General features: G+C 35.1%; 1 protein-coding gene and 1 long non-coding RNA gene across 2 annotated transcripts; both read right to left on the reverse strand.

Annotated features, from left to right (window-relative positions):
- Window positions 1-12,484: 12,484 nt before the first annotated feature.
- On the reverse strand, window positions 12,485-14,118 carry LOC147380675 (uncharacterized). The gene is made up of 4 exons (XM_086431388.1): window positions 13,584-14,118; window positions 13,223-13,459; window positions 12,866-13,144; window positions 12,485-12,660 (listed from the first exon to the last, which is right to left on the reverse strand). The coding sequence occupies exons 1-3, from the start codon at window positions 13,641-13,643 to the stop codon at window positions 12,872-12,874; spliced, it is 570 nt and encodes a 189-aa protein (XP_086287514.1). The 5' UTR covers window positions 13,644-14,118; the 3' UTR covers window positions 12,485-12,660; window positions 12,866-12,871.
- A 1,409-nt stretch (window positions 14,119-15,527) lies between these two features.
- Window positions 15,528-16,491, reverse strand: LOC147380676 (uncharacterized). Its single transcript, XR_015175184.1, has 4 exons — window positions 16,326-16,491; window positions 16,073-16,242; window positions 15,681-15,977; window positions 15,528-15,606 (listed from the first exon to the last, which is right to left on the reverse strand). It is a non-coding gene; the product is annotated as an uncharacterized LOC147380676 (long non-coding RNA).
- Between the last annotated feature and the right edge of the window lie 412 nt (window positions 16,492-16,903).

The following is a 16,903-nucleotide window of genomic DNA, read 5'->3' on the forward strand; positions in this document are numbered from 1 at the left end:
TGTTGATTCAGAGGCAGCTGATTAGACTCGTACTCGGTTTTCTTGCAGATGCTTCTCTTGAAATGGATGCAGAGAAGCGGCATCAGACGGTCAAATATCTTCTTGGTCTCAATGTGTTTGAGACCAAGGAACACATTACTGTAAGCCATAGCTTGTCACTTTCTTCGGGTAAGAGTGTGGAGGTGATGGCGAGCCGAATGATTCGTTGGGAGAGAAAGGATTCAAAACTTTTCCAAATGCCAGATTGAATGGTGATGCTAAATATACATGTCATCTTGTTTGATGAACCAGGGTAGCCAAGTTGATTGGTGACAAGAGAGCTGTTGTTGCAGAAAGAGGCTTTAATCGACCTTATTCCAAGGTTGTCATCACCAATTGTGGTTTGATTGATTAAACTCAGGTATTCTTTATGTTTTTTGGTTTAGAAAACAGAGAGATTTTAGTTATTTTGCAGACTTATTTTTTTTATTGATGTCAACAACAAACCAAATGCAATGTTCTAAAAACAATTTGGGTTGGTCTTGAAATAACAAGAAAAGTTGGCTGGATTTGTTCTAACAGCCAAGAATATTGGATGATGACCACTATAGTCTCTAGATAAAAATAATTGCTTCATGCCTAGACCATATACTATAATGGTTATTTAACTGACATAACTGCCTGATCTAATCTGGAAGGGCTGGAGCTTGATTGGTGGGTGGGGGCTCTGTTTGCCCCCATATCATGTAAGGAATCACTTTTTTATTTTCCAGAGCTGTAAGAGTTTTCATTTTTTTGACATATTAGAGTTTATCAATTAGTGTTCGACTACTTTTCTAAAACTTTTAGTTGCCCTCAAGTGAAATATTTTTAAACCTCCCATGCAACCTCTCAAGCTCGACAATGCAAACCAACCATTTTCTCCGGTTTCTTGACAAAAACCATTTTCTCCGGTAATTGTTATCACAGCGAAAAAGTGGTTGAATCTTTGTCGGACTCCCATGATCTCTGCATTGGAGGGGACTGCTTTGAAATGTTACAGCAGACTTCTGCTGTTCTCCATTAGTAATAGATTCTTTGACAATGATTTCAGGTTTTTGCAAGGGTCGCTCCTGAGCAGAAGGAACTAATCATGACCACTTTCAAAACAGTTGGAAGGATTACATTGATGTGTGGAGATGGAACCAATGATGTTGGGGCTTTGAAGCAGGTATTTTTTTTTTTCTTATACACCCTTTGAATGTTATGCATAGAGAATAAAAGAAGATTAGAACCGAGGAAATGTAGAAGTTATTGTTGATGCTCTCACTTCCAAAATAGAGCTGCTTCATGGCACTTCAGGTAACTAAAATATAGCCTCGATGGCACTCTATCAACCATTGTTACCAAGTGTAGGCAATTTGACCCCCCACAAGCCTGATAAGCTTAGACATTATTATTGGGTGTGAGCATCCATGCATGTGACTAGTAAATTCTGGTCTGAGCATGTCGCCTTGTGCTTGCATTGTAATAAGGTAGGATTCACATAGAGCATTGCTTTTTTTTTTTTTTTTTGAAGATTTTTACACTAATCCAGAAAAAAAAATGAATAATAATAATATTATTGTTAAACCAATCTGGAGAATACTCACAAACATCCAAATCTGATACAAAACCAGGAAAGTCAAAGAAATCGAAGTTTAGATTGGAATCAACAAATTCAGGGGGGGCACTAAGTCTAAATGGAGATGGCCAATCAAGAAGCAAATCAAAAAGTCCCTCAGTAAGTAGCTGCCATCTGACGGCTGCAGAGAAACAACAGCAGAAGCTAAAGAAGCTTATGGATGAGATGAATGAGGAAAGCGATGGTCGTGCCGCTCCTATTGTTAAGCTTGGTGATGCGTCAATGAGTACTCTAGTGACCACTCTCCAGATGTAGGATTCGTGCTGCCTCGGGACTGCTTACGTACTCAGTGTTATGTACCTTAATGGTGTCAAGCTTGGTGACATCCAAGCCACCATCAGTGGCATCTTCACAGCAGCCTTCTTTCTCTTCATATCCCATGCCCGTCCTCTTCCGAAACTATACGATCCATCTGAATTTCATGTCCTCTTCATATCTAGTGGGATTTATTTTATTTTATATTTTTTTTTGTAAGACTTCATTACATTGATGTATTTGAATATGATCTCAGGAATTCTTCCAATAAATATAAGTAATTTTTTTTTAAATCTTATTATTCTTTATATTATGAATTGAATGCAAATTGGTGTGGATCGGATGTGAATAGATGGGATGGAATGTGAATGTTGATGTGGATATAAATGTGTGATCGTCGAAAATATGGTAAGAACCTATATTCGACGGTCTTAAACCGTCGAAAATAATTATTCGACGGCCTTAAACCGTCGAAAATAATAATTCGACGGCTTATAGCTGTCGAAAATAATTATTCGACGGCTTATAACTTTCGAATTTATGAAAAATTCTATGGTTTTTAGCCGTCGAAATGTTTTTCGACAAGAAAAATTTCGATAGCCCCGTTCGACGGTCGAGACTGTCGAATTGATCCATAATTCGACGGTTTTAAACCGTCGAATTTTCGGTATTTTCACATAGTGCATGTTGTGGAAAATATGCCTCAGTAGTATGAAGATTTGGATCAATAATCATGTTTGTGGTTTGTTGGAATTCTAGGGTCATTATGACATCATATATAGTGGGAATTTCCCAATGGAAATCTCCATTAAGGTAGATACATATTGGGAAATTCCCATTTCAACATACTATTCATTTTAATTTCAAAAATGGAAAATTGCAATTTTTAGAATAAAAATATTTCACTTAAGGCACATAAAATTTTTCTGTTTTATAAAGCAATAAATATCTTCCCTGCTTTTGTTTTGAAAAATAGATATATAAGAGTAGAATAAATTCTCCCTTCCAACTTGACTCAATGAATTTTAAAATTACAAGTGGTTAAATTGACAATAAGATTAGTATCTCTCTTACAAGAGTGGAGAGTTGTTGATAAAAAATGAAAGGGTCAAGATGTTAAATAAAAAACAATCATATCATGCGTGGGGTTGTCAATGTGTAACTATTTAACTATTACCAAATCCAAACGAGGAAGGTCCCTTTTAATTCTGCCTTACCTCTTGAAGTCCAAGCCCGATAAGAGTACTAGACATCTCACAACAATCTCCACTTAGGCTTGTATTCTTTCAAACTACCTTGAAGAAAGCTTGTACATGTCACTATGAGGTATCTCCAATGGATACCTCTTTGCATTCCCTTTTACAGGTTGGGTGCACCATCATGAAATCAATGAGAAGTGAAGTGGATTAAGTCCAAGCAATTCTTGAATTTTTTTTATAGGAATTGATTTTGTCAATTTGTCAGTTGCATTCTCCTTGCTGTGAATCTTTGAAAGGTTTATCTCTCCTAAAGATACCCATTCTCTGATCTTATGAAATCGAACATCAATGTATTTGGTTCTAGCATGATAAACATAATTCTTAGCCAAGTGAATTACACTTTGGTTGTTACAATGTAGCAAAGTATTCTTTTGCTTGAAGCCAGTCCTTTTAACCATATAACTTAATTTCTTACCTCTGTCACTGTCATATACTCCGCCTTAGTTGTGGATAAAACAACAATATCTTGCAAAACTGATTTCCAAGAAACCAGTCCTCTTGTAAATGTGAACGCATAACCAACAATGGACCTCCAAAAATTGAGATTCCCTGCTTAATTAGCATTCATATAACCCATAACTTTATTTAATGTCCCATTGGGATCAAACATGATGCCTGAACCCCGTGTGTTGGCAAGGTATCTTAGAATCCACTTCACTGTATTATAAAGTTCTTTTTCTAGATTTTCCATATACATATTAATCATACTAATTGAATGTGAAATATCAAGCCTAATGCACACCATCAAATACATAGGACAACCAACTGCATTAGCATATAGCACTCAAGACATAGGCTTCGCCTCATCATTTGTGGTTGGACACAATTGAAATGTCAACCTGAAGTATGTAGTCAGTGGTGTTCTTATAAGTTTTTCTTCAATCATGTTTAACCTCTCCAACATCTTTTCAAGATATTTCTTGTGAAACAAACATAATTTTTTAGCCATATAGTCACGACATATTTCTATGCCAAGGATCTTTCATACTGCTCCGAGATCTTTCATATCAAACTCACCACTCAATAAAGACTTCAACCTGTTGAATTCACACTTACTCTTTATAGCAACTAACATATCATCGACATATAGAGTAAATATGATAAAGGAACCATAAACATGAATTTTAAAATAAGCACAACAATCATATTCAATACGCATATACCCATGTACCACCATGAATGAATCAAAATGCTTGTACCACTATTGAGGAGACTATTTTAGGTCTTATAATGACCTTTTTAGTCTACACGCAAAGTCCTCTTTGCTTGATTCCTTGAAGCCTTTAAATTGCTGCATATAGATACATTTATCTAGATTTCCATGAAGAAAAGTTATCTTCACATCAACTTGCTCCAACTCCATGTCATTCATTGCCACCATAACTAAAATTACTCTACTGGATGTATGTTTCATTATCGACAAAAAAATCTCATTATGATCAATTCCTTCTCTTTGCGAGTAACCCTTAGTTATTACCCATGCCTTGTATTTTTTAGCTTCTATATCTGAAAGCGCTTCTTTCTTATGGTACACCCACTTGTAACCTACAACTTTTTCTCCTCTAGGCAATTTCACCAAATCCCAAGTTTCATTATTTCGTATCGATTCCATCTCTTCTACCATTGCAACCAACCATTTTTCAATGTCTTTACCATTAACTGCATCCATGTAAGAAAATGGATCTCCATAAACTATGCCAACAAAAGTATTGCTTTATCTTTTTCTTCAATTTTAATGCCAAAATTTGCCAACTACGCGTTCACATTGTTGAACTGATTGAGATGTTCTAACAAATCAATATTGTCTTGCATCTATAAACTGTAAAGTTGTTTCTTCACATACAACTTGTTCATCAAAATTTTCCCAATGTACAAATTTCCTAATTTCTTCCATATAGCCTCTGTTGTTTTTACATTGATCATGTTGTGGATGACTTCATCCGAGATATCGAGATGAATAACACTGGTTTCCTTCTCGTCCATCTCTTTCCAATCGTCACAATCAATCTTTATAGATTTTCTATATTTACCTACTAATGCCTTGTGAACTTCTTGTTGAATAAAAAAATCATTTATCATCATCTACCTGGCAAAGAAATCTCTCTTTCTATTGAACTTCTCAGCATTGAACTTTGTGTTCGTCATCTTCATTGTTCACGAACCTTAGTTATGATACTCCTTGTTGTGTGGAAGCATAATAAGAGTAAAGATAAGAAAGTAAAACGAACACACAAGATTTACGTGATTCGGCAAGTTGCTTACGTCCATAAAAGAGAGTGAGAAAAAATTGGTATCACAGCTTGGATTAGTAATCTTATTGGACATCCCTGTCGATACTGAGATAAAATATTGTGCAAAGCCTCTGACCAATAGTCATTTTAGGAATGAGACCACCATTGTATTTTGAGGTCAATTTAGGCTAGTCTATCGGCACCCTTTTCTCCTTTAGCCTATGAGGTCTTAAAATTTTACAAATGAGCCCCTAGTCAAATGACTGGAAACTTTTACCATATGATTAGATCAATCGAGTGGATGAACAACTGTCTTAGGGTATTTCTTTCTTTCTAAGGGGAAGGGGAAAGATCCCTTTATTTGTGTAGACACCCCATTTTTGCATTCGCCTGATTAATCAACTCATCAACCCGATCGCAATGGTTCCTAATGATGGATGTTATTTCTATTGCTTTATTTTGTTACCACAAATGTTTCAGAAATCCGGATGAGGTATCTCAAACTGATAAAACTGTAGAAACCATGCTACGCTAGGAAAATACGACTCCAGAAACATAGAAATCATTATTTTGCAAACAAAAAGAAGCTTCACCATAAAAATCACTAAAAATAATCAAATTACCAAAATACCCCTAACCTTAAAACAACCCTAGAGCTTACGTTACACTTAGAAAAACTCATTCAAACACATAAAATAACAAATCAAAATCAAATAAATCATTTCGTCAATTTTTACAGAATTCGACAAAATTACGAAAATGCCCCTCATAAAGTTCATGACCATTTCACACAAAAAATTTCATAAATGGCACCAACTAATATTTCCATTGAATTCCTTATGAAAAATTGATTCTAAAACATCCTAGAATATTAAAAATCGACTTAAAATGCGAAAAGTCCTCTTTGGGGGCAAAACGATAATTTTACAATTTTCATAATTAAAATTTTCGAAATTAATAAATAAATAATTAAATACTTAAAGTGAAACATTAATTAAATTAATTTAAAATTTTGAACTAAAGAAATCGATCAATTGGGCTCTCAAGCAAAATTGTTGAAGGTTCGCAAGATATTTCCTTAAGGACCCCTCCATTTGGGGGTCCAAAGAATTAAAGATATAATAGATGGGGGTTCTCCAAAAAATTAAAGTTAACTAAGCAAGACTAAAGTCAAAGTATTAAAGTCAATCAAATAAGACTAAAGTCAAAATTAAAGTCAATTAAGCAAGACCAAAATCAAGATTTTAAAGTCAATCAAATGAGACTAAAGTCAAAATTTTAAAGTCAATCAAATAAGACCAAAAGTCAAAATCCTAATAGAGTTCTAATTAAATAATAACTGTACCTAAAAGAATTCTAACCAAAATACAACTCTACCTAAAATAATTATAATTAAAATACAATTCTACTTAAAATAATTCTAACTAAAACACAACTCTAACTAAAAGAATTATAATCAAACACTAATTCTATCTAAATCAACCCTTACAAAAATCTATAAATAGAGGTCCTCACACCCTATTTTCGTATCAAATCATAAATCCTAAGAGAAATAGGTCAAAAAGCCTCCCTAACCTCCCAAAAACCCTAATTTTGAAGCCCCAACTCCTTACCTAACACCCATACTTCGATTTTAGCTTGAAAAATACCTAGAAACCCTTCAAAAACACCCCAAAACCCATAAACAAATCCAAAGAATTCAGATCTAAGAAAGAGATACTTCAACTTAGATATCAGAAATCAGATCCGGTGACAGAACGAAATGAGGAATACTGTACAAGAAGTTGTTCTATTAGATCTGAGAGAAAAAAACTATTGCGTTCGGAAAAGGTAAGTATTTTTTATTGATTAGGTCTTTTTAGCAATATAGTTCTATTTGAGAATTAGTAGAGACCGGTGTTTACCGGGCGAGGTTGGTGCTTAACACCTTCCAACTCCGTAACGTGATCCCCGGATTTAGTTTCTTATTTTTTGTAGATTAATTTATTTTATCTTTTAGAGTCAATGTTCGGTTCCTAGATCGTAATAACTAGGTGGTGACTCCCAAACCTCATAGGTCAAAAGCGGATCCACGCATCCCGCGGATCGATGTCGCTTTCAATTTGTCTCCTAAATTTTAATAAAGAATGGTTCTTATACCTATTTTCCCTCACGAGATGATGAGAACAAGCCCTCAATCATGTATTTTTTTTCTTAAAATTTAAATCTTTTAATTTTGAAGGTAACTTACTTCATTCAGGGGGTCTGTTTCTTTTGTTGATTTTTTCCTATGGTTCATAACATTTTTTTGCTTGTTTTGTAGATGTTACTAAGGACAGGGATCTTTCTGAGTCGGTGATCAGCAAATACCTTCTTCACGACCAAGCCCAATATCGTAGAGTCATCGAGCCATTCAGTGACGATCCTTCGAATTCTAGAGAAGGAGACACTACTCTCTCTGAATCTCAAATGTGAACTTCCTCTAATAATCATCCTTTTTCCAATCCCCACACGTTTTCTCCAACTCCCTTATGACACTTTCAAGATGAGCTAGATGATCCCCTTGACAACATGGGCCTGATACAACTAAAATGTCAGTCCACTGAGAAACTGGACTAAGGCCCTTCTAACTCCTTATCTATTAAGATCTCCCTCCAAGGGAAGAAGAAGTTGAATAAGGTTGTTAAGTCAAGCTTCAAGCAAGGGAGACTAGATGTTCTTGTCGTCCTTCCACCAAACCTTCTTGTGGGCATGTCTTCACTCATTCTACTTAAAGCTTTGAGTTTGCAACTCGGTGCGTCAACGAGCTTGATTTTACTTTTCAAGATGATCGAGTGACCAAAGCTCTTTTCAAGACTGTGTGCCTTCCCAGTAATAAACGTGTTATCATGTTTTTCTTTCCTGAGAAACTATAGTCCATGTATAACTTCAACATGCCTTGCTTGGGATGTCTCAAAATTGGTCCAAGAATATTTAGAAAAAGACGAAGGTTGTTGAGGTCTATGAGAAGAAGGACGATGCACTAACAGTGTTGGAGCAGTAGCCCAAGGTGAATGCGAAGCATTTGAAGGCTTCCGAGGTTGCAAGTTAGGCATAAATTGAGAGTTCTGAGGCTCTTGAGGCCAAGATTGTTGATCTTGAAATGAGATTTGTTGGAGTCGATGGTAAGAATGAGAGGGCCTTGGTAGAGCAACTTAAGGAGGCATATACTGAGATCGTAAGACTTTGATAGAATGGGAGCAATTCGATAGGAGATTGAAGGAGAAGATTGCCCAGTTTGAGTCTCTTCAAGACTCCTCCTCTACTTCCCACTCTTCCTACTGATGTAGATGTTCATGTTGTTCATTCGACTCCTAATTCCCCTTTCATTCATGTGGACATTGTGGTTGACTTTCTTCAACTTATGAACCTCTGATTGATGTTGTTACAACATTTGATCTTCCAACTAATGTTTTCGTTCTTTTGTGATTTCCCATTTTCCTTATTTTTGTGGTGCCCCTAAGGGCTTTCGATAAACAACAACAACAACAAATTTTTTTTTTTTCAAAATTTCCTATAAACAATACCTAACTATGATTGTTGGGAAAATAGTACTATTATCCTTGGGTATGGCCAGGGTAGTGAAAAAACAACTTTTTTTTTTTACTTTGCCTTAGGTTGCCTACATTTGGGATTACGGCCAAGTTATGGTCTCTTATTTTTGTGTATGTATCTACTTCTATCTACTACTTATTTTCCCGTTTCTTCTTTGCTTTTAGCAAGTACTTTGGAGCTTGACGGCATTTTCTCACATCTTGAATCATCCTTTCAATAGTTTGCCTTAGTCATTTTTTCTAGAAGAGTTCATCCGAGTGTTATCTTCTTTTATTTTGATTCCTATGTTTTTCTGCGAGTGTTTCAAAAATCTTTTTGAGTACTAGGATCTTTTTATATTTTTGGCTTGCTCGAGAAGGTTTTGAGTAGTGCCTTGTTTACTTGGTTGGAATTTTTTTGTTGTATTATGATACTACATGTTTTCTTCCATGTCATTGTATTTTCGAATGGACTTTTGGTACTTAACTTATCAATTTTACTTTTCCTAGAGTTTATTTGAGAAGAGAGAACTGCTCTCCTTACGTTGTTATATATCACACGAGTATTTTTATAAACGACTTTGGTGTGTTGGTATACTGTATACCGTATACAATTGACTTGCCTTTTCAGAATCATCCGAGTAGTTTAGAAATGACCTCGGTGTGTTGTTATATATCTGACTTGATTTCCAGAGTCACATGAGTGTTTTAGAAATGACCTCAGTGTGATGTAATATATCTGATTTGTGTATGGTAAGTGTAAAAACATTATTTCGAGGTTCAAAAATAATGAATCCGGTTTGTCACCTCCTATGAACATTTATTTCTCGTTTTATCAATCCTAGTACATGTGTGAGTTTACATAGATGAATTTACACAAATATGCTTTAATTGTTGGTGGGAGTTCATGACCGGTCTGGCTTGTGGACGTGGCTTTGTGACTGACCGTACTCATCATCAAGCTACTCATTTAGATCCTTGTTGACACTTTTTGATATTGCTTTATGTGTGAAATAAGGTGTCAAACTGATGAAGATCTTTCACACTGAGCTCATTACCTAGGATCAGTGTCCTTTTTAGATTTTCAGCATTTTCCTTTGTTTCAACAACCTTCTTTTTGTGCCAAATTATTTTAGGCCGAGAACAAGATCGGTCTACCCAGAAACTCCTGATGAGTTTTTTTTTTACGACTTCTTGCAAGGGTTTTCACCAACTTCAATGCTTTTTATCCCGATCATTCGTCCTTGTGATCCAAGGTGGGAGTACATTTTGCTAGTTCTAACGTCCCTTCCTACAATTGATCTCACATTGCCTTTGTTGAAGCTCCGATACCTAAACTTTCTTCCTGTTGTTGTCACAGTTGTTCATCGATTTAAAGTTTCATAAGCGTCCTTGGGTGGGCATCTTTCCATTGTAGACCAATTTTATTCATCCCTTTTATGGTCATTAGATTCATTTGTAAGAGTTGTTTGTAAGTTCAGAACTTCCCACGAGCGACGCCAAAAGTGTAGAGGATTTTTAGGCCTCACTCCTCGAAATGTGTATAGTTCTTGATCAGGCTTAGAAGATCTTGATCCTTAGACTCTTCTGTTTCGATTGGTGTTTCCTTAATTGTACGCCTCAGCTCTTGTTGGTGCTGCTGGATCCAAGCTTTGAATGACTTGAGTAGAGAAGGCTAAGGCCCTAGTGTGGTGCCATCCAAAGATTCTCCAAAGATCAAGTTAAAATAGTAATGACTTTAAAGTAGAAATTCCAAATATGGAAAGTTGGAGAAGATGACGAATAGTGAATTTCAGAGGGTGATTTGGATTATGCTTGCTTTGAGTGCGTAAGTCTGGACAAGTTTCACCACACGATTTGCCAAAGTTTATAAGTCGAGTAGGTCATGAGTTGGCTATGCTCTTGGGTTCTACTCCCGCATTTCATTAATTTTAGCACCTAAGTTTAGTTTGAGGCATCTTTGAACTTATTTTTTTGGAGTTGGTGAGTAAGAAAATGTTGTTGTTAGTGTTGTTTCGATTTGTACTTGTGGATTCTGCAATAAATGAAAGGATTTGGTTGCATGATCAGACCTCACCTTTGTTTTTTAATACCATTTTTACCCAACCTTTATTTTGTCTTATCCTCTCTATCCCATTTGATTTTTCCAACTATTTAGGGCTAATTCCTCGTGCTGATTTTGGAGATCTAACTTCTCGATCATTTGTGCATTTCCCTGAATCAAAGTGCTTGAGGTTAAACTCAAAGTCATGGGCCCAGGTAAGGCACGTGTCCTTATCTCAAGGTGTAACAAAAATGAGCTCCACAAATTCCAAGTGAAAATGAATTTCATTATTTGATTGTGTCCAGGAAAATATCATAAAGAAAGTCGAATTTTAGTATAGTTTTAAAACTCATCGAGAGACTTGAAACTTGGTCGAGTTGACACAACTTAATATGATTTTGAGGTGGTTCGGCCCAAAATTTGTTGGAGCAAACTCATTGAGTTAACTTGTCAACTCGAATGAGTAAACCGAAATATGGATCTAGTCTATCAGAAACTCAATCGAGTTATTCAACTATATATAATATTTTTCATGGAGAACAAAAATTGAATATTTTCCTTATTTCAAACTATTAGAAATTAATTTTTAAATAATTATTTTTCACCGTTGAATTTTATTTTTAAATTTGGGTGCTCGGAGGCCATTCTCTTTCCACACCTTGGATCAAACTCTACAAAATAATATTTTTTTAATTTCTTTTTGTTTTTTTAATATAAATATTTCATGAAATCTAAAAGACTGTAACGTTGGATTGTCAATGTTATAATCAATATGGGCCCAATGACCCTTTTTAAGATTTGGCATGTAAAAAAATAAATAAGTGGGTAAAAAGGCAAGAGAGAGAAGCTCTCTTTATTGTTGATGTCATTGCCTCAAATGTCAAACGTTTGTTGGGTTGTGAGTCAAATAGAGTGTGTTCCAAAAATAAAATTTCTCTTTTAAAAAAAAAAAAGAATTCAGAACTTACTGAAATTTAAATTAAAATAAAAAAAAATTTTGGCACACAAAGAACTCACTACGTCAAATTTTATAAAAAACGACGGGCCAAAGCCGTCGTTTTTTGAGAAAAATGACGGCCCCCGCCGTCGCAAGAGCAGTTGTAAATATCGATGTCGTTTTTAGTAAACGACGGTTGGGCCGTGTCAAGAATGTGTTGTGTAAAACGACGGTTATGGTCTGTCAAAATAAAACGACGGCCCAAACCCGTCATTTGTTTTGACGAATTTAAATTAAATTAATAGATATAAACGGCCCAAACGACGTTTTTTTGTCAGAATGTTTTTTTAAAATTAACCCCAATTGTTTGTCATTTTTAATATTTTTCACCTAAAAAGAAAATGACAATTTCATTGGACAAAATATTGAAATTTAAGAAAATAAATAAATACACACAAACAAAAAAAAAAAAAACAAAAATTTACATTTTTCAAATGGAAACCATTTTCCTTCAAATTTTACATGTACAATACACAGTCCAACATGCCCCGTTTTCATGGTGTCGATTTTAATACACATTCCAATGTTTAAAATAGTTTCTCAAAAAATATCTTCTACCAACTTCACTTCACTTAACTTGTAGAAATCAAAATCAACATTTATCTTTCTCGGTCCTTGGAAGAATGACGTCGCGATTCTTTAGGATAACATACATTCCTCCTTGCAACATATTGCAGAAATCTGTGGTTGAAAAATTAAAAACATTGTCAGATATATAGTAGTGACACCGACTATCTAAAGCAATCCAAGTAATTATGCAAGAAAGATGAATATATTAAATTACAAAATAAAAGAGTTCTCATAACTATCATTGTCAAACATTTAATTATTTTATTATAATTTTTTATGTTTAGTGTCTATCTACAATATAAAGCAAGAAAAGTACCTCTGTTCAGTAAAACTTTATTCGAAATTTGGGCCAATCAATAATATCACCGCATGTCAAATCAGCGAATGTTCCTTCTCCACTCTGTAGAATCACATTCCCATCAAGGACCTCATCTATAAGAATATCGTAACTATCTGGATCTGCATTAGATGCACCAATCACTCTTCCTTCGGCAACACAATCATGTGGTCGTTGTAAGCGATTCACCTTACAAGGACCTGTCTGTATGCTTGGTGGATTAGAACGTGACTCATGATGTGAAGAATCAGGCCTTACCTATAAAATCATGTAGACAATATCAGTGCAACAATAGAAGTTCACTCATCTATCAAAAGTAAAATGCCAATGTTGTACTTGTGAAAAACTATCGAGATTGGTGGAAGACCGCATTGGTGTCCTAGTAGAAAAATTTGATTGTTGTAAAGTCTCATTCATCTTTTGCACTGCTTCCGTCAACTTATCCACTCTATTATGAAGGATTGTCGTCTCATATGCCAAGGCTTGCTTGTAAGGAATTGAAGCACGCACGGAAGTCTTGGAAACACCTGAACCCATTCCCCGAACACGACCCCGACTATCAGGACCACAAACCTGTACAAAAAGTGTATAATATCAATACCTACTAATGATATGATATCATACTTACTAATATCAATGCCTACTACACAACATTATATCATAATTAAAAATATCCTAATTAAAATAATGCACATACCACAGCCACGGGGTCATGGTCTAGATCGTTATGTTTATTAGAAGGGTCATTAGCAATCATTCTATTGATGGCCTCCTGCAAAATAAATAATAATTAAGAAATATAAATCATGACATGAGAAGACAATATATTTATATGAAACAAGGACAAGAAAATATCAAAGGCCACATTTGATCTCAGAATCACCTACAAGAGACATATTTCTATATCCTAGTTAAAGAAACTACAGTAATATTACATTTATTGTCATGCTCCTTGGAGCCAATTCATTGGTGCAACTTTTATATAAGTTGGGTTCTCCTTCCCAGCGAGATTGAGGTCTTTAAATAGAAATTTACAAGCAAAATATCTTTCTTAAAACCAAGGGATCAATTGATTCCAAAGATAAGCTGAAATGTACTGATTGGAAGATGTCGCCATACCAAGGAGACTTGTTGGGACCTACATGGTTGTCCAACTCAATTTAATAAATCCTCATCTACCAACCCCACTACTCACATTGCCAACTCTTCTCCTTCTCAATAGTCTACACCTGTGGACTAGCTTCATCTTCCATCACATGACTCCTTGTCTATAGTCGAGTTAGCTTGTCGCATAGCATGCTCTCTCAACTCCTAGAACTTACCTTGATGTTGGCATACATCAATGGAAATAAAATGTGGGGAAGATAAAAGGACAGCAAAATAGATGCTCACCATCATGTAAATTGAATTATTGAGACTTCAAATTTAAGAGATCCAAGAGAAATGTTAAATAAGAAGAAGACTTCTACTACTACTACAACAAAGACAAATTAATCATCCCTATTAACAACCAATCCAAACACAAAATCCTCAAAGCCCAATCCTTTGAACTCTATGTTAAATGACAAACACTTCAATATAAGGCTTTTTTACAGAGAAAAAAGAGCACAAATGTCCACAACTTCCCCTTCAAAAGTTTTCATATTCCTTTCTTTCCAAATATCATACAAGATTCCAAATGGAAGGCCTTCAAAGCAAGTGCCCACAAGATGTGTTGAGACAAGTTAGAACATACAAACAGGCCCAAAGTCAAAGAAAGTAGGTACCAAACTTGTTAAGAAAAATAACTATATAACAAAAGATAGTTCCCAGACTCGTTGCTTATTTGGCAGAAGTGAAAAAGTAATCAATAATAATCCATTTGCGATCAAGTTATCCATGATTATGATTTTGTTAAAGCAAGCAATCCAAAAACCACAATCCCAAACAAAAGGACTATGAAAGCTACATAGTAGAAACTTATTGAGAAAGGTACTTTCCAATTCAACAAGAACAATCCTGTTTTCATTCAAAGGACTAGCTATTCAGCACGACATTACTCTCATGAAGGTCAAGAATCAACTCCAACATTGCTGTAGATTGTTTAAATGGAGGCTGTGAGATCCCTTGGAGATTCAGAACTCTTACCAAGAAGATAAAGATCCTATTGATCAAGTTCCAAATCGTTGATATCACTTTTTGTTATAGAGAGGCCAATAAAGTTGTTGACTTCTTTGCCTCCTTGCTGCCCACTCCTGGATGTGTCATAATGCAACCATTTTTCCATTGGGATGTGATTTCAATAGTGCATATAACCTATATATTTTCAACATTGGGACTGTTCTGGATTTGAACAAGTAAGTTGCTATTGCTTTGAATGATTTGATCAACTAGGTTTTAGCATAACTTCTATTATAATTTATTTTATTTTTTTGGTTATGGAGATTACATGTTTCTAGAACGACAACTCATAATCATTCCTTGTGGTCATAAATTCCCTTTCCTATTTGTATGGGGTTATCATGACATTACTGGCACCACAAATACAATATATATTAATTATTGCCGAGGGAGTGATGGAAGAGGTGTTCACACTAGAACAAGAGGTGTTCACATTCAGATTACAAGATGAAAATCACGAAAATAAATAAATAAATTATTCTCCCCGTTTGTTGGCTTTTGGCATGGCTGGCAATGTAAATGTCTGTCCTAGTAATCTCCTTATGAGGATCTTCTTTACTCTATAAATGAAACAGTCAAATAGGTAAATGAACAATATATGCATATTTCATTCCTAACATGATATTAAACTTACCAATTCATCAGCAAGTCGGGCTTGTCCCTTACTACCAGAGGTATGAGTGTTTTTATTTTCTTGTCTAACACGCTTCCCAGTCGCCCTCAAAGCTTGGCCCTCAGGTGTCGAGTTGAAGTCGACAAACCTCTCCCAATCTTCTTTTCTCACGTAATGAGGTACATGTTTTTTCCTTTCCGCATCCGTTGGATATTTATCGTAAACGTTTCGACGGAGATTACTTTTCCATTCTTTCCAACATAAGTTTGCTTCTTTTATTACCCAATCCTTATGCCATTTTTGAATTTGATAGGTGCCCTACAAAAAAAATTAAATAAGAAGTGTTATATTTGTAATAAGTCATAGTTACAATTTGCAAGTAAAAATAAATCATTTAATACACATGCACTCACACTGATAGACTCCCAAATTTGTTCCTTGAGCTTAGTAGGCACATTAGTCCACCTATCATATATAAGTGGCACATGTGTCTTTGCTACCTACCCAATAGTAGTGCATAATTGAGATGAGTTAGGACCGATTGGTTGTCCATTTAAATTGAACTGAACTTGGATAAGCCCACCTATGAAAAATGAAAAGAATTAACAAAAACGTGATAACAAATATTGAACAAATGAATACAATCTATTGACCATTTATACATACTCTCAATCGTAGATGTAGATGCTGATGCGGATACGGATGCGGATGCGGATACTGATGCCGATGCCGATGTCGATGCAGTATTAGGAGCGGATGATGATCGGCCAAATGACATAGTGCTGGAATCACAAATAGTATTTTCAAGTCAAGTAATTTAAATAAAGGCAATGACAATAAAAATAAATAAATTAAATGCATGCTTACAAATATTTTCATTCATCTTCATCCATGTTATCATATTCTATGATATTAAAAAGTGGGTGCGGCAATAGTAACTCGAGTTGTTATTTAAAGACGGATTAAGTTAGTTGTTAATAATCAATAATTATGGACGTCGTTAAGGGTTAAACAACCAACAAAATCCGTCGTAAATAAACAACGGTCTTAGTCCGTCGTTTTTACCGCCATATTTAGTCGTTTTTTCCGATTTGTGACGTAGTGGTAGTGATGTTAAGGGTGGTAACCTTATTATTATTGATTCTGGCACTACTTTGACTATGATACCAAGAGGTTTGTATGATGATAAATTCTTGCAAAACAACTAAGTGGTTGCTTCTAAGAATGAATAACCATACCACACC

Source organism: Akebia trifoliata, unplaced genomic scaffold (genome assembly GCF_017979445.1).
Source record: "Akebia trifoliata isolate Shusen 1 unplaced genomic scaffold, ASM1797944v1 Contig01120, whole genome shotgun sequence".
Lineage (NCBI taxonomy): Eukaryota > Viridiplantae > Streptophyta > Magnoliopsida > Ranunculales > Lardizabalaceae > Akebia > Akebia trifoliata.